General features: G+C 43.0%; 1 protein-coding gene across 1 annotated transcript in view; it reads left to right on the top strand.

Moving 5' to 3' along the window:
- Positions 1-20,112, top strand: part of SLC13A3 (solute carrier family 13 member 3) — a 76,851-nt gene extending 56,739 nt beyond the window's left edge. Inside the window, exons 5-13 of the mRNA XM_088476747.1 lie at positions 1,375-1,560; positions 4,413-4,538; positions 8,262-8,357; positions 8,710-8,814; positions 10,652-10,749; positions 13,774-13,886; positions 15,911-16,072; positions 16,330-16,467; positions 19,939-20,112. Coding sequence (XP_088332873.1) covers positions 1,375-1,560; positions 4,413-4,538; positions 8,262-8,357; positions 8,710-8,814; positions 10,652-10,749; positions 13,774-13,886; positions 15,911-16,072; positions 16,330-16,467; positions 19,939-20,112 — 1,198 coding nt within the window. The remainder of the gene's footprint in view (positions 1-1,374; positions 1,561-4,412; positions 4,539-8,261; positions 8,358-8,709; positions 8,815-10,651; positions 10,750-13,773; positions 13,887-15,910; positions 16,073-16,329; positions 16,468-19,938) is intronic.
- The last annotated feature ends 4,488 nt before the right edge of the window (positions 20,113-24,600 follow it).

Below are 24,600 nucleotides of genomic sequence, written 5' to 3' on the forward strand. Positions count from 1 at the left end.
TACACTATCCCTCTTTGTAATCAGAAAATGGTTGGTAAGTATTGCCACTTCCACAGGATGAATAACCAGGGCACCATAAAGGGGAAAATACCTCCCTCCTAACTATCTGGACAGTCCCTCAAAATAAGGATTGTCCCACCAGAGTCAAGACAGTTGTAACACAGTACTACCAGTCAGAACCATAACTAGACATTTTGGTGCCCTGTGCCAAAAAATTAACTGGTGCCCCCTCCTTGGAACAGTGCACATCAAAGGTGCGTGCCAAAAATATAGGGGCATGGCTTCATAGAAAAGGGCCACAGAGTAGTACCAATTTACATTACGCCGCACAGTAGTGTTTGTTAGTCACATTACACCATACAGTAGTATCCCTTATACACGTTACACCACACAGTAGAGCTCCTCATACACTGTACAGCACAGCAGAGCTGTTTATACACGATATGCCACAATAGAGGCCCTTATGCATGTTACACAACAGTCAAGCCGCTTATACACGTTATACCACAGTAGAGCCACTTATACACATATACCATGGTAGAGCCCCTCCACCTCATTCCTCCTACTCATCATTCCTCCAGCTCCTCATTCCTCCATCTCATTCCGCCTTCTCATCAGTCCTCCTCCTCATCATTCCTCCCCCCCTCCCCTCCTGGCAGCAGCTATGCTGCTTACCTTTGTTGTTGTGCAGCTGTGCCCAGCAGCAGCCACAAAAAGGATCCTGACTGTGCCTGGTGGAGGTCCAGTCCCTGCAGACACTGCAGGAGACGGTGGAAGGGCTGAGTGCACGGGGCAGACAGCTGCAGCACTGCCGCTGTGATGTATATTAACAGCAGTGCGTCCGGCAGAGAAGGAGCTAGGCATCGTTGCGGCCAGCGGGCAGTCAGTGGCGGTGGTGGTGCAGCATACATGGGTGGAGGCGGCTGGTCTCCTGCCACAGTGCACGTGTGCTCTGTGCAAGCGCACCGGCTGTACCACTCTAGTTACGGCTGTATTACCTGTTCTTGCACTTTTGACTACCCACTGCTGTTGGTTTCTTAAGCTCAGTTACTGCATGTCTGGGCACCGAAACATTACGGCCCTGATTGAAAAAGAGATATTCATCACTGAGAGAAGCTGAACAGCAGGTGAACATTCTAGGCCTCCCTTTCTCAACCAGTCCCAACATCAAATTAATAACACTAAAATGAAACTCGGCTGGATGTGATATAAATATTGGAGATATCTGTTGTGATCCTTCCATAGTACATTCGGGGGTTCTCTAATATTTGAGGATACTTCTTACGTGGATTATTCTGCAAATATTTGATAGGCCACATAGTCTAAACAGCAAATTAACTAATATTTAACATATATATATATATTATTTTACAGCAAAGAAGTGCCGGAGAAAACCGAAATTCCTATTGAGATTCATTTGGATTTGGAGAAAGAACAAGAATTTCAGAGAAGAATCTGGAAAGCATTTCTGATATCCATCCCATACTCCGCAAGTATCGGGGGAACAGCCACTCTCACTGGGACAGCGCCCAACCTCATCCTTCTTGGACAATTAAAGAGGTGATATATATATATATATATATATATATATATACACATATACAAACACACATATGTATATATAGTGTGTGTGTGTATATATAATATATATATATAATTTCCATAAGCCATGGCCGCAGTGCTCCACTAGAGAGAAAAATGGATAGGAAGGGTAAGTGGCACTCAAGTGGGCTTGAAATATATGTAACACAGCGGTGTTCCTTGTCAAAATCAATTTGATTGTCCTGATGACGGATTAAAACTCTGAAACGTTGACAAGGAACACTGCTGTCTTACATTTATTTCAAGCCTGCTTGAGTGCCACTTACCCTGCCTATCTATCTATCTATCTATCTATCTATCTATCTATCTATCTATCTATCTATCTATCTATCTATCTATCTATCTATCTATCTATCTATCCAGTCAGGTCCATAAATATTGGGACATTGACAGAATTTTCATATTTTGTCCTCTATTCACCACCACAATGGCTTTGAAATTAAACAAACAACATGTGATTTAACTGCAGACTTTCAGATTTAATTTGAGGGTAATTACATCCAAATCAGGTGAACGGTGTAGGAATTACAACGGTTTCTATATGTGCCTCCCACTTTTTAAGGGGCCAAAAGTAATGGGACAAACTAAACAATCCTAAATCTAACTTTCACTTTTTAATACTTTGTTGCAAATCCTTTGCAGGCAATTACAGCCTGAAGTCTGTAATGCATAGACATCACCAGACGCTGGGTTTCATCCCTGGTGATGCTCTGCCAGGCCTCTACTGCAAATGTCTTCAGTTCCTGCTTGTTCTAGGGGCATTTTCCCTTCAGTTTTGTCTTCATCAAGTGAAATGCATGCTCAATCAGATTCAGGTCAGGGGATTGACTTGGCCATTGCATAACATTCCACTTTTTAGCCTTACAAAACTCTTTGGTTGCTTTTGCAGTATGCTTCGGGTCATTGTCCATCTGCACTGTGAAGTGCTGTCCAATGAGTTCTGAAGCATTTGACTGAATATGAGCAAATAATATTGCCCAAAACACTTCAGAATTCATTCTGCTGCTTTTGTCAGCAATCACATCATCAATAAATACAAGGGAACCAGTTCCATTGGCAGCCATACATGCCCACGCCATGACACTACCACCTCCATGCTTCACTGATGAGGTGGTATGTTTTGGATCATGAGCAGTTCCTTTCCTTCTCTTCTCTTCCCATCACTCTGGTACAAGTTGATCTTTGTCTCATCTGTCAATAGGATGTTGTTCCAGAACTGTAATGGCTTTTTTAGATGTTGTTTGGCAAACTCTAATCTGGTGTTCCTGTTTTTGTGGCTCACCAATGGTTTGCATCTTGTGGTGAACCCTCTATATTCACTCTTGTGAAGTCTTCTCTTGATTGTTGACTTTGACACATATACATCTACCTCCTGGAGAGTGTTCTTGATTTGGCCAACTGTTGTGAAGGGGTTTTTCTTCACCAGGGAAATAATTCTTTTGTCATCCACCACAGTTGTTTTCCGTGGTCTTCCGGGTCTTTTGGTGTTGCTGAGCTCTCCGGTGCGTTCTTTCTTTTTAAGAATGTTCCAAACAGTTGATTTGGCCACACCTAATGTTTTTGCTATCTCTCTGATGGGTTTGTTTTGATTTTTCAGCCTAATGATGGCTTGCTTCACTGATAGTGACAGCTCTTTGGATCTCATATTGAGAGTTGACAGCAACTGATTCGAAATGCAAATGTCACACCTAGAATCAACTCCAGACCTTTTACCTGCTAACTGATAATGAAATAACGAGGGAATAGCCCATACCTGTCCATGAAATAGCTTTTGAGTTGATAGTTCCATTACTTTTGGCCCCTTAAAAAGTGGGAGGCACATATTGAAACTGTTGTAATTCCTACACCGTTCACCCGATATGGATGTAATTACCCTCAAATTAAATCGGAAAGTCTGCAGTTAAAGCACATCTTGTTTGTTTCATTTCAAAACCATTGTGGTGGTGAATAGAGGCCAAAATCTGAAAATTCTGTCAATGTCCCAATATTTATGGACCTGACTGTGTATGTATGTATGTATGTATGTGTGTGTGTATATATATATATATATATATATATATATATACACTAGTTTTATAGTAATGCACTATGTTATGTTATTTGAATTTCTTAAGAGGAATCATACAACTCTGTCCTCTGTCAGCCATTACAACAAGTCATACAACATTGGCTGAGAATCCTTGAACACTTTGATAACAGGGCTATTAGGAGCATGGTAGTCCAACAGTGTTCCATAAACAATATAGAAGTGGTCTACTGAATTGCTTATTTTACTTACAGTATGCTGTGTTCTAGAATTAGTGTAACCGAGCAAAGTTCTGCGTGTTTGAAAGATACATTATTGAAAAGCTAATAATTGAATGACCCCATTAAACACTAGGGGGTAAATTTACTAAAGTGAGAGATTTTAGAAGTGGAGATGTTGTCCTTATCTAGCTATTATCATCTAGAACGTACTAGTTAAATGTTAAGTAGAATCTGATTGGTTGTTATGGGCAATATCTCTAAAAACTCTCACTTTAGTAAATTTACCCCTAGGTCTTGATATCATCTTCTAGTCAACATGCGCTATGCATTGCTCATTCCAGATCATCTGCTTTGGGGCTTAATGTCCCGAACCTGCATCACTTGTCATGTGATAATAAGGTATTCTATATGTAAATAATCATTAATAATTTTTAATGCTGAAAAGCATACATGGTGGCATCTTGTCTCCCATGCAATCCTGCCACCCTGCACCTTTTACATGTATTGGGGCCTGTTAAAAACTTAGTTTAACACACTAATCAACATGTTTGTTTTCCATAAAGCTTTTTTCCAGGTTGTGACGTATTGAACTTTGGTTCCTGGTTTGTCTTCGCTTTTCCGCTAATGGTTTTATTCCTTCTTCTTGGATGGTTCTGGATCTCAGTCTTACATGGAGCAATTAACCTTAGGTACAATGTCTTCTGACTGCAGAGTGTTTATTTCAATGAATTTGTTTTATTTTTCAACTATTAAAGTACATTTTGTAGCAATCACAGATGAATGACTGCATAATCTTAGCCAGCTGAGCACAACTATTGTCCTCTGTGTTTTTCAGTTTTAGGCTTATTTCTGCACTGTCCTCCAGTAGAGTCACACGCATGATGCCTGGTGTACCCAGGGTCATATTAACCCATGGCAGGGTCCCTAGGCTTTTAGATATTTTAGGCACTGAAGGTGGCCATCAGGGTTTTGAAAGTCCTTGGGTGTGTGTCAAGGTAGCGTCCCGCACTATTCCCTTACTGCAGCGTCCGTCCTGGTGTGTGCACTCCGGTTCTTCAATTCAGTTGGCTCCACCCCTGAGTTGGGGTATCCCTGCTCTGGTGGTTCTCTAGTGGGCAGCCAGAATCCCCACAAGTCCTGTGTAATCTCCTGTCCCTGTGTGTGCTGAGGTCTGGGGGAGAGAGAACTACCTCCAGGTAGCGGCGGTGACTGTAGCTGTAATGGTGGCGGTCAGGTGTCCACTCATGGGGGTCTATTTATTATCACTTAATTTCTACAAAAGCAGGTGAAACATTTTCTCCTGCTTTTGTAGAAATTAAGTGTCCGGGCCATTCATCAAAAAGGTAACGCAAGAGAGCAGGAGATATCACAGATACAGTATCTCCTGTTTACCGGAATGGCCCGCAGTCCCTATACACTAGTATGGGGAAAGAAATTCATCAAGCTCCGAAAATACAATGTTTTTGGAGCTTGACTGTGGGAGCATTCGCCATTTTGAGATGGCGTTTGCTCCCACTCACGGCGGACACCTCGCTCCTTCCCCATGAGAAGGAGTCCCGGATTGCGAAGAGGGATCCTTTCGGATCCCTTCGCCCCTGTACGGCTCCTTCCACCGGACGTCAGGGCTTTGTGGGCCTGCGTAAACTCAAGGTCACTCAGGCGCACTAACACTGCCAAGTCGACTCGGCAGTGCTAAATTACGTTGCTCTGAAAGGAGCAGTGAAAGCCGTTCGGAGAGACAACTGATTTTCAGCGAGTCAGGTCGAGAATGGAAATAGTGCATTGATTTGCTCATAACACCCATGCTCTGGCAGACTTTGCCTGGCCATAAAATGACATTCTAATATCTACCAGAGAAATACCAACTTGTTTGATCTATTTACTCCATATGAGGATAGGGTTAGCTGTAATCAGACACTCAAGTTAACATTGAATCACATGAAAAGACTACACTTTCTATTTGCTCTTGGCTATTATTGTTGTTTTTTGGTCCTAGAACATGTTAATAAAACACAATTCTATAAAAAAAGCCGCACACAACTGCATTCATCCATGGTTGATCAAACAACCTGGACTACACAAACGTGGGAGGCCACCCAACGCGTTTTGTTACCTGGACTTCATCAGGGGTGAAGTCCTGGAGACTGAACACATCGGGCCCATCCCCACCTTCCACAACAGTGAAGGAGCCGGTCTTTGCAAATCAGAAATGATGTTGCGTGGCATTCCCGAATGAGCATCATATGATGTAAACAAATCCCCAGCACTGTCACTGGCATTTAAGATAACATATACATAGCAAAGCACTGTGTAAAAAACACCATAACAAAGGGGAAAAACATTATCAAACATAAATGAAAAACCAATATTCACACTGGTATCATGAGTGTACGGACTAAATGATGTATGTATGTACACAGATGTGGAGATTAAGTGCTTTTTTTCTCAATTTGACTGGAAACAAGTTAGGAAGGCAAGTAACATGATAATGATATAACAGATACTGCAAAACTGGATGTGATATCTGCAAATTGGTAGCGTTATACAATATATGTATAGATGAGGCTTCTTTGAGTAAATCACAGCATACATATATATAGTATGGCTGTTATCATCAACTTTATGATTGCTGCATCTAAACTTTAAAAAAAAAGAAAAGAAATAAATACAATATAAAAAAGAAATAAATAACTGCCCTCTTATAGATAAGTAATCGGCACCAGGCAAAAGTGAGTGTGGAGTTTATGCAAAAGCAGTATCAAGCACTAGGCTGGGCTGGTCACACAGGTAGATCCATTCTAGGCTATAGCACTGCTGGGGTTCCAATCAGAATGTTGACCTGTTCTGAAGGTCAATATTCTGGATGTTGACGTCCACAATGCTGACACTGATATAATGTCGACATGTTCGAAATGTCAGCAGTCACAATGTCAACACATGTAATTAGTATAATTAGTATTACGGTTAGGCTACAATTAGGATTAGGGTTAGGCTACAATTAGAGTTAGGCTACAATTAGGATTAGGGTTAGGCTGCAATTAGGGTTAGGATAAGGCTGCAGTTAGGGTTAGGCTGCAATTAGGATTAGGGTTAGACTGCAAATAGGGTTAGGCTGTAATTAGGATTAGGGTTTGGCTGCAATTAGGGTTAGGATAAGGCTGCAATTAGGGTTAGGCTGTAATTAGGATTAGGGTTTGGCTTCAATTAGGCTTAGGCTACAGTTAGGGTTAGGCTGCAATTAGGTTTAGGCTGCAATTAGGGTTAGGCTACAATTAGGGTTAGGCTACAATTAGGGTTAGGCTACAATTAAGGTTAGGCTGCAATTAGGATTAGGGTTAGGCTGCAATTAGGGTTAGGCTGCAATTATGGTTAGGCTGCAATTAGGGTTAGGCTACAATTAGGGTTAGGCTACAATTAGGGTTAGGCTACAATTAAGGTTAGGCTGCAATTAGGATTAGGGTTAGGCTGCAATTAGGGTTAGGCTGCAATTAGGGTTAGGATGTGATTTGGATTAGGGTTAGGATTATACTGCAATTTGGATTAGGGTTATGCTGCAATTTGGATTAGGGCAACGGTTATGCTGCAATTTGGATTAGGGTTAGGCTGCAATTAGGATTAGGGTTAGGCTGCAATTAGGGTAGGCTGCAATTAGGGTTAGGCTACAATTAGGGTTAGGCTGCAATTAGGGTTAGGGCAAAATATTAGACTTGACATTGTGATTGTCGACATTCGCAATGTCAACATTTTGAAAATGTCAACATTATATAGGTCTCAACATTGTAGATTTCAACATTCTGAACATGTCAACATCCGGAATGTTTACATTCAGACTATGTCAATGTCAACATAATAAATGTCGATATTTTGAATGTGGACATATCATATCTCATATCAGCCAAATGTTACCAGCCGGCATATGCAGTACAAGCTGCCCTAAATTTATATGGGCACACCCCCACTGTTTGCACATATACAGTACGTTCCGCTATCTGCCTATGCAACTGTGAGGTACTCAAGCTTCACGTGGCTTTGCAGAAATACTAAAAAAAAAATCTGATCAGTGATATTCTTGGCAGGGAAAGATACAACAAACACTGCATATGCTGTTACATGCTGTTCATCAGCAAAGTGAGAATCGGTGATTTACTTTGCAGGACTTCTCTTCCCCGTTCAGTCTCTCAGCAAGAGCCTGATGGATCCTTGCACTGTGCACTCAGTCATTGTCTGCGGTAAACTGCTGAGGACTCAGGAGATGAGGAAACTGCCCGGACACCGGATGGTGGCTGCGAAGGCAAATACCCTTTAGTGGGCAATTCATTAATATAAATAGAAACTGTATATATTTAAAACAGTAAATATTAATTTCTAGTAGTTATCCTTTAATATAAGAATATTTTCCATATATTTATCAGTTGTAAAAGGAAAGAGAAGTCGGACATTAGATCGGATGCAGAGGCTAAAGCCAAGGCAGTAATAAAGGAAGATTACCAGAAGCTGGGCCCTGTAAAGTAAGTACTGGGACTGCTGCATTATTTTGAAAGCCAATTATGTTTACCAGCAATACTTTAAAAGTAAGTTAATTATAACTTCAGTATTCACTATAGTTTCTCAAAGGGTCTCCGCTGCATGTGTTCTACCCATTGCTAAATTATGACCACAGGCAGGGGCGGTTTAAGATAGGAGGTGACCTCTTCCTCTCCCTCTCATTGTGCCAGAGTCTACTGTGCATGCGAAAGTCTTCGAGAACATGGCACCTGCACCATATTTCCAGTGACTTATCTATTGCGAAGGTCATTAGTGAATGACATGACCTTTTATCATTCTGTTTCCGAATCATAAACAATACTTCTCTTGCTTTAGTTTTGCACAGAAAGCCGTTTTCTTCTTTTTCTGCCTATTTGCCATCCTTCTGTTTACAAGAGACCCAAAGTTCATCACTGGATGGGCATCAGCATTCAAGCCTGGGTAAGAGATTTACTACCATAATATTCAGTTTATTAATAAACAATAATCTGCAATACTATGTTTTAGTAATTGTTGCGCCCTATGCCTAACTGTCATTGATCCCACATAAATGCTTCACTTTGTATCTGTGCTCTAACAGCCCTCAAAAAGCATGAGAAGGGCTGAGTTCTGAGTGTTGGCACTAGAAGGGGGCTCACCTATTTGTGTATATAATATACTATGGCTGGATGATTCTGGAGCATGCAGGGCCGGCAATAGAAATCTCGGGGCTCGGTAAACTCATGTTTTTGAGGCCCCCTATACCCTCTCCTAGTCCTTATCCAAGCCCGTCGCGCGCACACACACACACACACACATACACACACACACACACACACACACACACACACACACACACACACACACCTTTTCCACACAGCCCCATGTCCCCCTCTTCCCAAGCCCCTGGCACATGTCCCCCTTTTCCCCAGCCCCTGGCACATGGGGCTCTCACACTTGGCGGCTCCTCGGTCTGATTCAGCGGCGTGACGTCACGCATGCTGCGCTGGTCCGGCCTTCCTGTGTTTGCCGGGGTCCGAGACTAGCTGCAATTGTCGTGCAGGTAGCTGTCTGCAGAGGCAAGGGGGACACATTATCTGGGCTCCCGAAATTCCTGAGAGTTCAGGGCCCCTCAGAATCTAGGGGCCCTGTACAAGTGTCCCCCTTGTCCCCCGCTATCACCGGGCCTGGGAGCATGGCTAATTGCTGTTCACATTTTGCTCATCTTCTTTGGTTCAATGGTTAATTACTTTTTATTGTAAGTTTAACTAGCTTTCTCTTTAGTTACTTAACTGATATATCTAACATACTACATTAGAAATATTAGGAATCAACATAGAAAACTGGGAGAGAAAAGAAGTATAAACACAACAACACCTATGTAATAATTGCTCCATAATAGCGCTTTGATTACTTGGTAGCAGCTGTTGAATTGTACTGTTTCAGAGCTAGTAGACAGACCAGTTTTCAGTGATAGAGGATTGTGGACATCCAGGATGTTCAGTCTATAAATGGGGATGTGAAAAAGACTGTGAGGGCCTGATTCAGACCTGCTCACGAGCACACAACGCTCACAAGCGAGTCTATGTTCCCCAACTGCACATGTGCGGCCTTTGGCATGCGCAAGCCCCAGCGAGCGATGGCAGCTCCGTTGCTCCGGGGCTCACTACAAGACAGGGCAGCTGTCGATGTTGATTGACAGCTCACCCCGTTTTATAGGCGGGGAGGGGGGTGTGTGGCTGTACAAACATTTGTGGGCGGCCCTATTAGAGCAGGAAGTCCACTCGGGCTTGCGGGAGCCGAGACCCTACCGCAGGGTCTTGCCGCAAGCCTGATGGTCGCGATAATCGCGACCATCGCCAGGCCGCTTGCACAAGCTGTGGGTGGTCACCCACAGCTGTGCGTGCGGCCTGGAGGCCAGAAAAAAAGAAAAAACGCCCTGATTCAGAGCGAGTACTCGCAAACAGCGAGCGCCTCTGAATCAGGCCCTGAGTCACCTGACAACCTGAAACCATGCAGCACATTTACTTTCATCACTGAAAAAGAACATATTAACTATAAGTCATAACTATCAAAAATAATTAAATATATTTGTTGCTGACAGGATTACTTTAAATTACTTTACTTAACAACTTGTACATGATACAAATGGCCATGTAGATCATTTTCCCTTGGTTACAAATCCCATTTACTAGGCCAATAACAGGGCAGAGTCAGCAATAGCAGAGTCAGACCAATCGCAGCAGGATCAATGTTCTGTAGTCTATGTTCATTAACTCTCAGCTGTTTTCATCCATAGATTTACCTCTGACGCAGTCACAGGAATTACTATAGCCATCATTTTATTTTTCTTCCCCTCTGAAATGCCGTCACTGACATGGTGGTTTGATCTTAAAGGTATATTGTCAGAAAGTTAGAGATTTCTTTAATATTTATTTTTCACATTTGTAAAGATGATTATTAAATGAACAATATAATGCTGCCATAATGATGATAACAATTATTATATAGGGACACGGTGCAAACATGGCCTGAAAATTAGAGTGGTATTTTCATAAAAAACTAACACACCTGAACTTTTGGGTTCTAAGTAGAGATGTGCGCAGGACAATTTTTGCTGGATTTGGATGTGGCAATGATTCGTCATCCGGCTTTGGATTTGCCAAACCTCCGTGACTGGATTTGGATTTTTTTACAAAAACTGACAAAAAAAGCTAAACTCACATAATTTGGGCTTTTTTTGTTCCTAGAGTATTATTAACCTCAATAACATTAATTTCCAGTCATTTACGGTCAATTCAGACAACCTCACTGCTCACAATATTGTTTTTACCATTATTGTCCTAAGGCTGCAGTGAGCTGGCTGGTTACTAAGCTACAGAGCAGCGGCACAGACGCCGCAGTTTAAAGCACATCTATGAAACATTGACACACAGCAGTGGCCGAAATGAAAGGTAGTGCAAGATGGAATTGCCCTTGTGCCCTCACACCCTCCCAGTGGGGTATGGCCAGCAGAGTCACAGTACTTGTATACACAGTGAGGTACGGCCCAAGGAGTCACAGTGCTTGTATACACAGAGGGGTACGGCCCAAGGAGTCACAGTGCTTGTATACAGTACGCAGTGGGATACAGCAGAAGAAAACAGTTTTTAAAAAAAATATCATTTTACTTTGTTTTTACACTGGAGCAGATGGGCATGAGTACAGAGCAGCGTACTGTACATCAGCATGCCTTGTACACACAGCCACTTGTGAGTCTGGACACAACCACTTTAATCAGCAGAGTATAGCGCAGCATACATCAGCATGCCGTGCAGTGTGCCCCCCTATACACAGTCACTTACCAGCACAGCCACTTGTGAGTCTGGAGTCTGGACACAGGCTACAGCCACTTTAATCAGTAGAGTATAGCGCAGCATACATCAGCGTGCAGTGTGCCCCCCTCTACACAGTCACTTACCAGCACAGCCACTTGTGAGTCTGGAGTCTGGACACAGGCTACAGCCACTTTAATTAGAAGGGTAGCGCAGGCGCAGCATACATCAGTGTGCAGTGTGCCCCCTACAGTCACATTACCAGCACAGCCACTCTGGACACAGCCACTATAACATATGCAGAGAAACATTGCAGAGCAGTGCGCAGCGTGCGAGTGAACAGTGAAATGGCGCTGAGTGCCGGTGGCGGCGCCTTATATAGAAACGAACTATCGCGAGAATCCAATGTCGGGAGGATGACGTTTGACCTCGAAGTGGGATCCCAGTCAGGCAGGAACACCCGAGCCTCGGGTGGACTCGGATCCCCGATGTTCAGAGCGATTCAGATTCCACAGAATCCGAACCGCTTATCTATAGTTCTAAGTCGAATCGATTCCCAGCTCGGATTATTTTTGGGGTTCCAAGTAGAACCGGGTCCCAGCTCAGGTCTGCTGTTCGAAACTCGGATTTAAAACTGAATCTCAGGTTTTAGATTGCATATAAATTGGTCAAAGAAATCACATGATTTTAGCTGCTTTTATCATTTAAAGTAATCCAAAACTGAATCACAGAACTAAAACAAAATCAAAACACGGGGGTCCGCGCACATCTCTACTGATAATACATTTGAAGATACAGTAAGCATTATCAATCTTATTCACAGGCAGCACCTTCAGTACAGCTTAGGTGGCAGTAAGTTCTTTATTATTTATTGTCTTTATCTGCAATGTCCTGTGCTCATGTAAGATTGAATCTTGTAAGGAATGATATTTATATAGTAAAAAAAACTGTTAAATCTTCCTTTTTACAATGAATTAATATTACTTTCTTTAGACATCATATTAAATACCTCACAGAGGGTGAATTTATTAGACTTGAGTTGCCTTGCATGTTAATTTCCCGCATGTAGGGTACCCAAAGTATTTTAAATTACAAGATCTATCTTGAAATGGGGTTTATTTTTGTCCATTGTTTGCAACTCCAAGGGGTGCGAGCAAAAGTTACTACAATTAGGCCTTGTTTCCAGATGTTATCCATGTCACAAGCCCCTGCGTTGCTAGGAGATGTGAACGCTGGGCTATCAATCACTGAACTCCTCCTACCTCCTGCCTGTCATTCCTGGACTAACCTGATTGGCTCCTGTGGCTTTTTCTATCTTGTCCGTAGGTTGCTCAGGTGCCGGTGATAGCTGGTGGTTAATTCCTGTTTAGTTGAGTGTCCACTACCTCTGCTTGTCTTGTATTTCTCCTGACGTTTGTGTCATCTAGGCGACACGGACTTTACCTCTGCATCCTGACGCTTGTGTCATCTAGGCGGCACGGGCGGCACCTCAGCGTCCTATTGCTTGTGTCAACCTGGCGACACAAGGCGCACACCAGCATCACCTGTGCACGCAATCCAGCATCCCTGCCACTTGTGTCATCTAGGTGGCACAGGCCGCACCCCAGCGTCCTGTCGCTTGTGTCAACCCGGCGACACAAGGCGCACACCAGTGTTCCTGGTACACGTAATCCAGTGTACTGCCGCTTGTGTCAACTCGGTGGCACAAGTCGCACACCAGCATCTCCAGTACGCACTATCCTACGTACTGCCACTTGTGTCGACCAAGCGCCGCAAGTCGCACTCCAGCGTCATCTTGCCAAGCATCACCAGCCCTCAAGGCTGTTAGCGGCCGCATCACGCCAAACATCACCAGCCCTCAAGACTCTTGCTGAACTTTGTTCTTAGAGATACCCCTGTATCATACCAATTCATCACACAGGATTTGTCATTTAATTACTTTGGGTAACTACATACCGAAAAATATCATGTGAGGCAACTTGGATCTAAATAAATCACCCCCAAAGCAAACAGTGATTATTTTATTACTCAATATATTATGTTAAGGTTATATATATATAATTGTTAGACAATTTATTGCTGACAGAATGAATCTCACTTTCTGCAGCCCCCAACACAGAAAATAAACCACTGTTATCATGGAAGAAAGCTCAGGATACTGTGCCCTGGAATATCATTTTATTGCTGGGGGGAGGATTTGCCATGGCAAAGGGCTGTGAGGTGAGAAGGAAGATATGATTTTCAGCAACTGAATAAATATTGTATTCTGGGGTCTATGTACCAAGGCAAGTTAGGTGAAAGAGTGGCACATTTACACTTTTTCCTCCATGTTTGCCTCAGGGCTCACTTGCCTTGCATGCCATTCAGGATGTGGGAGGGGCATGCCCAGAGATGTCAGGATGTAGGAGGGGCATACCCAGAGATGGCAGGATGTGGGAGGGGCATGCCCATAGATGTCAGTATGTGGGAGGGTCATGCCCAGAGATGTCAGGATGTAGAAGGGGCATGCCCAGAGATGTCAGGATTTGAGAGGGGCATACCCAGAGATGTCAGGATGTGGGAGGGTCATGCCCAGAGATGTCAGGATGTGGGAGGGGCATGCCCAGAGATGTCAGGATATGGGAAAGGCATGTCCAGAGATGTCAGGATGAAGTCATGCCCAGTGATGTCAGGATGTAGAAGGGGCATGCCCAGAGATGTCAGGATGTGGGAGGGGCATGCCCAGAGATGTCAGGATGTGGAAGGGGCGTCAGGATGTGGGAGGGGCATGTCCAGAGATGTCAGAATGAAGTTGTGCAATTTTACATAGTAATGAGGCTAATAGGAGGAGTGTGTGCCATCCCCCCATTTACTCCATACAACAAAGGGCCTGATTCAGACCCGCTCACTATCTGCGTACGCTCGCTGGATGTGTATGCAAATTTGTCAAAGTGAAGCCACGGGAAGCGAACGCTCGCCATGGCATAAGCACGCCCACCATGGCTTTGAGAGCGGCCACTTTGTCTGAGCGTATGCCCAATCGCACAGGCAGAGTTGCCCACCAGCACACGTCATCTCCAGGAAGTGTCATAAAACATTGGTACATCGAGCACCATCAGATGCTAACACAGTGCTTGCGGTTGCTTTACCCTACTGCAAGCATTGCGAGGAAATCAGTGTAAAAAAAAAGGCAAGTGACGTGTACTATGACGCTACTGTTTATTATGCGCGCCTCTAAAATGGCGTTGAAACACTCAGGCAAGCCTGCGTTCGCATCTTCAACCCCCCGTTATTTGTGTCCTGCCCCTGTTACCACCCACAAACAGCCTCTCCTGTCACTCATTATCCTGGGCTGCCTTTGCTGGGCGAGCGAGAGGGTTGCGATCGCAGTGTGTAGTTTGCACACGTGCAGAACGAAGCGTACGCATGCACGTACACAGAACATTGGGCCGCTTGCGAACGCACAGCGTGAGCGAGCGACTCTGAATCAGGCCCAAAATCTGCGCATTATATGTAATAACCAAATATTACATTTGGCACCACACCTCTTCAAGAACGGAGTACCTTAGGGCATACAGCCATACATGTTATTTATATTACTATTTAGAGAATAGTAGAGAAGAAGAAATATTAAAGGCAGGGCATTATCTAGAGATAAAACTGCTCTAAGCAATGGGAGTGAATACTATTTTTTTTGGGTACACACTGGAGCGATGTTGGGCTGATTTGCCATTTCATAATGAAAAAAAATCTCCTACATTGCTCAGTGTGGGATTGCGCGCTCCCGCGGTTGCTAGGCACACACATCAATCCTAGCAATATCGCTAGCGACCTGTGGTAAGTTAATGAAGGACGGAACAGTGATCGTTCTGTTGTTCATTAACTCATTCAAATGTCTATGGGCAATCCGCGTTCAAGGGCACTCATTTCAATGTTGCTCCAGTGTGTATCTGGTTCAAGTGATTATTTAAATGAATACAGAACACTACCAGATATAGGGGTCTATGTACTAAGCAGTGATAAGAGACAGAGTGAAAAGTGATAAGGTGCCAGCCAATCAGCTCCCAACTGCCATCTAACAGGCTGTGTTTGAAAAATTACAGTTGGGAGCTGATTGGCTGGCACCTTATCACAGACTTATCACTTTTCACTCTGTCTCTTATCGCTGCTTAGTACATGGACCCCATAATCTTGACAAATGCTCTGTGCAGATGTAACTAAGTCATGTACCTGGCATCAAAATGTCTTTATCTTTCTTTTTCCAGGTTTCTGGTTTATCCACATGGATAGGAAGCCGTTTGCAGCCCCTTGAGGATATCCCACCAGCACTTGCCGTCCTCCTCATTACTATACTGATCGCCTCCTTCACAGAGTTCGCCAGTAACACAGCCACCATCATTGTATTCCTTCCTGTTTTATCTGAGCTGGTAAGAAGGAGGCTAAATTCCCTTATAAAGTAACTATAAAATGGGCAAAGGAGATCCATATGTGTCTGGGGCTCCATAATTGACAATTATATCATGTATTCTATATGGCAAATACATCGGGCAAGATATACATCATTAACCTCAGGGGATGGATTTCTCTGGCAGGACCCCTCACACACACTTTCCCCCTGTACTATGTTAGGGGTATACCATTTACATTGACTATAGAATGAAGGCGTGTCACTCTGCTTTTTCAGGCTATTCGTCTTAGGGTGAATCCACTGTATTTAATGATTCCTGGTACCGTTGGCTGCTCCTATGCGTTCATGTTACCTGTGTCCACTCCTCCGAACTCTATAGCATTTTCTACTGGGCATTTGATGGTGAAAGACATGGTAGGTACCAAAAGTATAAACTTTTCAACAAAGCATGTCAGGCCAGTACTAAGACAGAATTCCCAACTGTGAAAAATGCTGATTTGTCTTTGTTCAGGCCCATTAGTTTTTGGCAGAGTCATGTGTATGGAATAAGTGTGAAACATTTTGCAGTGTAATGGCAATGCTTGGGCATATGCCAACTGTGGCATTGTATACCAGTCAGCGACCAACTCACACTGACAAACAGCTGAGAAAGTTTAAGGTGAGATTCTGGCATAAAATACCTAGTAAGTTTATCTTACTCTATGTTCAAGACCAGGACTGTAACTAGGTGTTTGCGACCACTGCCAATGCCCAGGGCGGGCGCAAGGCCAAAGAGGTCAGCAGTGTTGCAGCCCTGATAGCACCTGTCTCCGGCTTATGGACTGCCTGGAAGGAGAGGTGCCAGACACCCAGCTTCCTGCTCTCAGCACCCTCTTTGTGATGTCCTTACAACACATGTGCTCATGGTGGGGGCTGGCCCAGGGCATGGAATTACTAGGCTATGGCACTGTTCAAGGCATACTGTATATTCTCAATAAGTTACATCCAAACACAGATAAGGGATGTAGGGCTCAATGCAGAGCTGAATAGAAGACAGTCACAATTACAACCACATTGTTGTATGCATCTATGAGACCGCACCGCTATACGCTTGATTTCATAACCAACATAATTTTCAGCCCTGTCCTTGGTGCAATAGATTTGTTTGAAAATAGGTGTATATTTATACATAGCTTGTAATTCTTTTGCCAAGCCTTTTTTTGCCAGAGCAAGGGGTTATTACTGCTTCCGTCTATTTAAGAAAAGGCATACAGCTGAGAAATCATTGATTTCTTTTGTGGTCCCTCCAGGAGCATATTAATGCCCCAGGGGGCTTGTGTACATCACCTCTCCTCCTACATGTAGCATCCTAGCCCCTACCTTCTGTGGCTGGTGCGCTCTTCCTAGTGATATTTGGGAGGATGGAGCAAGCTCAGAAGATAGCAAAGTCCAGAGTCTTTGCTTTCAATGTGTGGCGCTATCTTTCCAGATATCACTGGAAAAAAGACGCCGGATGCAGAGGGACCTACTTACTGGCAGCAGTGTAAGGTATGCTCTGGGTATAGGGTGTGTGGTGCGGGGTTCCCCTGGACCCATGGGCTGCATGGGTCCAGGGGACCTATCTTTTTGTTTGTTGATAGGCTCCCCTTAGCTTGCTATGCGTATAGTGGTGTCTGCTCCATACCCTTCTGAGAGGTTTTGCAGAATCCCCTCCTGGTCATGTCTCACTATGCATATTGCCTGAAATCCTAGCTGTCAGCATTAGACTACCGGTGAGTGGAAGCAGGGGCGTATATCTACCCATTGGCCAGGATGGCACTCGCCAGGGTGCCGACCAAAGGGGGGGGGGGCGCCGCCCGGCAATGGCACCAGTAGCCAAGGGGTGGACAAGTCCCCCGGGCCCCACAACTGTAGGGCAGACCACAGTGAGAGCGGTCCGCCCTACACAGTTTACAAACAGACAGCCGCCAGCGGCGGCTGTGTGTTTGTAATAGCAGCCAGCTAATGAGAGTCTGCCTGACTCTCATTAGCTGCAGCGTCATACGCGGAGGGAGCCGGCTGGAGCTCACTCATGAGCTCCGTGTTCCGGCTCCCCCCGCAGCATGTGATGGGAGAGACGTCATACGTCATGACGTCTCTCCCATGCAGGAGAAGAGCGGGCCGGGACTCGGACAGCGGCGGTCGCGTCAGGAGCGGGGACCAGGTAAGTTGAGTTTTCTTTTGTTCTTTGTGTGTGTGTGTGTGTGTGTGTGTGTGAAATAGGGGTTGTCCACTACTGGGGGAAGTTTATGGGGGGGTGCCCGCTACTGTATTGGGGTGGCCACTACTGGGGGCAATTTATGGGGGTGGCCACTACTGGGAGCACTGTATAGGGGTGGCCACTACTGGGGCAATTTAGGGGGGGGGGGTGGCCACTACTGGGGACACTGTATAGGGGGTCTACAACTGGGGGCACTGTATAGGGGACTACTACTGGGGGCACTGTATAGGGGGGCTACTACTAGGGGCAATGTATAGGGGGGACTACTACTGGGGGCACTATAAAGGGGGGACTACTACTGGGTACTATTACTGGGGGCACTGTATAGGGGGGACTACTACTGGGTACTATTACTGGGGGCACTGTATAGGGGGGACTACTAGGGGCAATGCATCATAGGGGGGATTACTACTGGGGGCACTGTATAGGGGGGCTTCTACTGGGTGTACTGTATAGGGAGGACTACTACTGGGGACAATGCAGCATAGGGGGGATTACTACTGGGGGCAATGCAGCATAGGGGTGATTACTACTGGGGGCAATGCAGCATAGGGGTGATTACTACTGGGGGATTACTACTGGGGGCACTGCATAAGGGGGTAGGGGGGCGCCAGTACATTACATTGCCTGGGGCGCTTGTATCCCTAGATACACCCCTGAGTGGAAGAAAACCAGCATGGATAAATGGCAGACTAAACAAAAACATTTTAAATCATTATATGTGGCGAGTATTAACTTTCGTGGTCAAATCAAGAGTATTAATAAATAAACCCTTTAAATCTATGTAAGTTGACACCATTCAGAAATCTTAGTCCGAGCAGTGTCCCCAGGGCTAGTAGCATTCTGAAGTAGGATGCTTACAAGAACTGTTATTTGTGGAATTGAGTGAAAATGTTGTGTTTCTGTAAGTAGAAGAGTTACACAAGACTTCACCATATACATTTGAGGAACTAGTTTATTTTCTACAGTTAATATCGGGAAATGTTACAAAATGTGAAACAGACCCAACAAACAAAGCATCACGCTGCTTATTTCTTCCTGCTGGTCTCCATTTTCCTCCTCACATAATGACACTGCCCCTGATACATGAGCTATGCCCTATCTGATAAAGTCACAGGGCCACATGTTCATCATATAACCTAAAATAATCATCGCTACTGATGATCTGATGGATGTCAGTGTGTGCCCAACCATTTGTACAGTAGGTTACACACAGACTAAGGGGCCTATACTATCAATATATGGTTAGTGTGTGCCCAACCATTTGTACAGTAGGTTACACACAGACTAAGGGGCCTATACTATCAATATATGGTTAGTGTGTGCCCAACCATTTGTACAGTAGGTTACACACAGACTAAGGGGCCTATATTATCAAGCTACATCTCTACTTTATTGTGGGGCATAAGTATATACACCTTTATACCTCATGGACATTTGGTAAATGCTGCAGTTTTTGAGTTGGACGCATTTTGAGATTGGGAAGACTAAGCAAATGGACATAAATTATTTTTGTTTACATGTATTTTTTTCTATGAACTGTAAGTTAAGATTGAAGATGTGTTCACTTACAAATGAGCTCTAGTGTGTGCCTGCATAAAACATTGTATTATATCTGTAAGTCTGTTTTTTGTTTCTCTCTGTAGGCAAAGACTGGTTTGCTGATGAATATAATGGGTGTCCTCCTCCTTAGTCTGGCCATGAACACTTGGGCCACTAGTATATTTCAGCTGAATACCTTTCCAGACTGGGTAATCGGCCATTCGGACAATATCACTGTTCTTACCACCAGCACATACAACATGACCACAGGGGGATAAACATGGGCTCCACAGCTCCTTCCAGCATGGTTACAAAATCAGAATTTAATAAAGAACATAATCTGAGTAAATGATCACTTTACAAATCTAAAAGAAAAATAGCTATTTTATAGCTATCACTGAGACACTTTCAAAGACTGTTTAATATGCTTTTTAATTGTTACACAACTGTCTCACTCCTAAGGCATCATTTCTTTCAGAGAAGTTATCAATAATATTGTGCTGCTTATATCTGTAGTCTCATATACCTCAGGTCTGCTAAAAGTAATGCAATGCAACATATGTAACCGGGTACCCAATCTCGTTAATGGTGAATAGATGGACCCGCGTGACATATGTTAAGGTGCATTTGATATGCCTTAAAGTGGATCCAAAGGCCTTCTGGAGATAGAAAACGCTCTAGTTATTGCAATGGTAGTGAAATATAGGGCTGGACATTATATTTAGGTTCCACTATTCTCAATTGCGCTGTTTTCCATAAGAGTTAAGAAGAGAAAGTGTAAAAAATGAGTGTCCTATGTCATGCACTTACAAGGGCATGTGATATGTATAGTTTTGTTAACCCAAAATGATGGCACTAGCAGGCTTCTATACCATCCCTAGTAGCACCACTTGAAGCCCTAAACACGTTTTAATACTTTCAGAACAGATTTGCCCTCTGAAGTTTTTTTGACTACTGTTGTTTGTGGTTCATATTCTTTGATCGCATTACAAATGTTTAGACATATTTTTATTCTTAAACTCTATTTAGATAAGATTTTTAAGTAACTAAAAAAGTATTTTAATATTTCTTTCATTGAAGTTGTGCACATTACACATGAATGTGTCACATTGAGCTCAAACACTTCATCATGTTTGAGGCACATGTGTGAACGAGCTCTAAACCGGTCGAGCAGGCTCGAAAATGGTAGAAGCAGTTTCACTTTCTCTAATTACAGCAGCTTGATCATTTTAAAAAAAAATAATTAATTTCTAGCAAATTTTTGTAATGATTTGAGGAACTGGTTAAAAAAAAACGATACTACAACCCTATTGTAGAGCACTGTCATTCTAATACTTAGGGAAATTTATAATAAAATGTGTTTGGGTTCTCTAAATAAATTAAGGAATTACAAACAGTAATGTTGAGTCAGGAATGCAATGGAATTTATGGATTAAGTTGTTAGCGATCCATTTATAAAACTTTTATGTGTTATTATGATGTGCAATGTTTTAGTCTGTACCTGAAAAGTTGTCTTGGTTAACTCTAGTTCACTGTAATGAGTCTTAATTCCTGATTCCAATTTTGAATACATTTGTGCAGCTGCTCTCATAGCAGTTTAGTATGTGTAAAATGATCATTTTTAAAATATACATTTTTCAAGGGTCTATTTACTAAGCAGTGTTAGGAGACAGAGTGAAAAGTGATAAGGTGCCAGCCAATCAGCTCCCAACTGTCATTTTTCAAAGACAGCCTGTGAGATGGCAGTTAGGAGCTGATTGGCTGGCATCTTATCACTTTGTCACTCTGTCTCCTAACACACTGCTTAGTAAATAGAACCCTCAGTCTTAACACTCCTGTTACAGTTTCTAAATAGTTGAGAATACTTGAGCATTCCTCCTCAAAGCTGCTCTCAGTGTGTAATGTTATGTCGTATGTAATGGGGAATTATAGAACTTCTGACTATTTAGCAATGACAACAGCTCCACCTATAGGGTTATTATAATAAAGGCAAATAATACTTTTAGTGGCTAATTTAATAAAATAGTGCTATGCAGGATGGTATTTGCTAGGCTGTCATTACACCTGGTGCTTATCGCATCACCAAACTATTACTGCTCCCACCATACACAAAGTATAACGATGTAAATGATTAGGATGATATTATGCCTCTTCTAGCTACAGTAGTATTGGGTGTAATACTGTTTAAGTACAGTTTGCTAAATAAGTCTTTCTACAATGAAAAAAAATGTGCACTGAGGCACAAAGCTTGACACTTGGGGTTTGTGTTCCCAATGTGGGGGTATATTTACTAAAGTGCAGGTTTATAGAAGTGAAGAGTTTGCCCATAGCAACCAATCAGATTCTATTTAACATTTATCTAGCACTTTCTAGAAATATTAGCTAGAACCTAATTGGTTGCTATGGGCAACATCTTCACTTCTAAAAACCCACACTTTAGTAAATATACCTCGTAGAGTCATAGCAATGCTTAATAACATAGATAGATGAGTGCACAATTACCTCTTATGCTGTATACACACGTAATGATTTTCTGTCCAACCATCCAACTAGTTGATTGGTTGGAATGAAAATCTAGTGACGTATGGGAGTAACTGATGATCAGCAATTTGCTCCTAAATACCAGAAAACAGATGAAAATGGACGTCAGACAAGTTTGAACAAATTGTTTAGATCAAACATTTAACAAACAACAGTTTTTGTCCATTTTCCGGCGTTTGGTAGCAATTTGCTGATTGTCATTTGCTTTCATACCTTACCAGATTTTCATTCCAACCAATCAACTAGTTGGCTGGTTGGACAGAAAATCTTTACGCGTGTACCCAGCTTAAGTCTTGACAGCCAATAAGATGAATACTTTAATTTTATCATCTGCATTAGAATCTGATTGGTTGCAGTGAGTTATGCTGGGTAGACACCTGAGCAAACCAGTGGCTGGCCGACCGTCACGCAGACCGAGCGATTGATTTGATAAGCATACACACTTCCCAATCGGCCGCTCAATGGGGTACATTTACTAAAGTGCGAGTTTTTATAAGTGGAGATGTTGCCCATAGCAACCAATCAGATTCTAGCTATTATCTTCTAGAAGGTACCAGATAAATGATAAGCAGAATTTGATTGGTTGCTATGGGCAACATCTCGACTTCTAAAAACCCGCACTTTAGTTTATATACTCCTATATGTCTGGCCAGACATCACAACTGGGCAGGCATTTAAATCTGTCAGTGACAACGGTTTCTTCGACCAGCGCAATGGGTTGGTTGCCCGTAAACACCAGTAGATGCGCACAATATATCTGCATGATATGCTGCAGGGCCAACATGATGTATCTATGACTTACATAATTTACAGATATATGGTGATTACACACGAGCCAACGTACTGAACAATATATTGTTCATCGGCTGTACAAACAATAATTGCATAGTGTGTACCCAGCATTACAGCTCATCTGTACACATTGCTCCATTTATTAAAATAAACATAAAATAAAAAGGCATTTATCAAGGACAAGAATATTTATTATTTTTCCCTGCTTTATAGAAGCCCCCTTCTTTATTAATATAATGCTCATTTTCAGCCTCTTAGGGAATCCTGGCGTAGAAATGTCTCACTCGCTACATAGCGTGATCGAAGTACTTCAGGCATGTATTATAGACTTGTAAATAAGATCATTTATGATTCTGCGTACTGATTGGATGGTATTAATTTTATGAGACTGAAAAGCAAACGTCATTCAAAACCAAACTGTCTTGGTTACAGTTTTCTATTATTTTTGTTGTATGTTGTTCATTGTCATGCTATCTTCAATTTGAATGTACTATACTGTGAGTACATAGATATTGTAGAATAATGTGATTATAATCTAACATTTGTCAGTGAAATTTTAAAGAAAACAAATAATGTGTGTACAATAAGTACAAATATTTTCTAGTAAGTGTGCAGTAGGTAATTTATGCACGCCCATGAAATGACGATCAAACGGACAGGCATGTCTGTATTTCTCCAACCACTCCCCTGTCACCACCCCCAAACGCTCACGGCCTGTCACTCACTCTGCAATGGTTTCCTATCCCCCGTGCATACGCATGTGCAATACTGAACAATCAGCTGGTCTGCGTATGCAGTTGCAATTGCGATCCTTGCTGAATCAGGCCCATAGAGAATATCCTACCTTCCTACATCAAAACAGCAATGGTAATAAGCAAACCACAGCTTGCCAGATATGTTTGCCCTAACATCACTGGCCTTGCTCCCGTGTGTAAAACCTTCAACTACTATGGGAGAACAAGATGGAGCTTCAGAGCACAACGTTTCAGTTAGGCTTGCTATGACATCTCTTACCCAGCTCCTGTATTTGAAACCAGCTTTAAGTAAGACAATAAGTTGAAAAGGCAAAGCACAGCATGGCAGTTAGACATTCTATATCAATACTAAAGGGGCTGATTCATCAGAGGACACAATGCCGATATTATAGCAGAACAAGTGATTGTTTGATATTATGTATTTGTGAATGCCACACTGTGCAGCGCAGCTGCGCAGCGATTGCATTGTGATTACTTTCATACATAAGAATCATTCGCAAAGTGAGTGAGAGGTTGTCAGCTTTGGGGGTGATAATGGGGGGTGGTTAGAAAAGTGCAGGAGTGTCTGACTGTTTCAGCAACGTTTCATGTGTGTACATAAATTAGCCATTGCTATCTCCTTCGCAGCATGAGAGCTCTCAATGTGCCAAGAAAGCAGGACTGTTCGCGGCAGTCAGA

Source organism: Taudactylus pleione, unplaced genomic scaffold (genome assembly GCF_031769625.1).
Source record: "Taudactylus pleione unplaced genomic scaffold, aTauple2 ptg000192l, whole genome shotgun sequence".
Classification (NCBI taxonomy): Eukaryota; Metazoa; Chordata; class Amphibia; order Anura; family Myobatrachidae; genus Taudactylus; species Taudactylus pleione.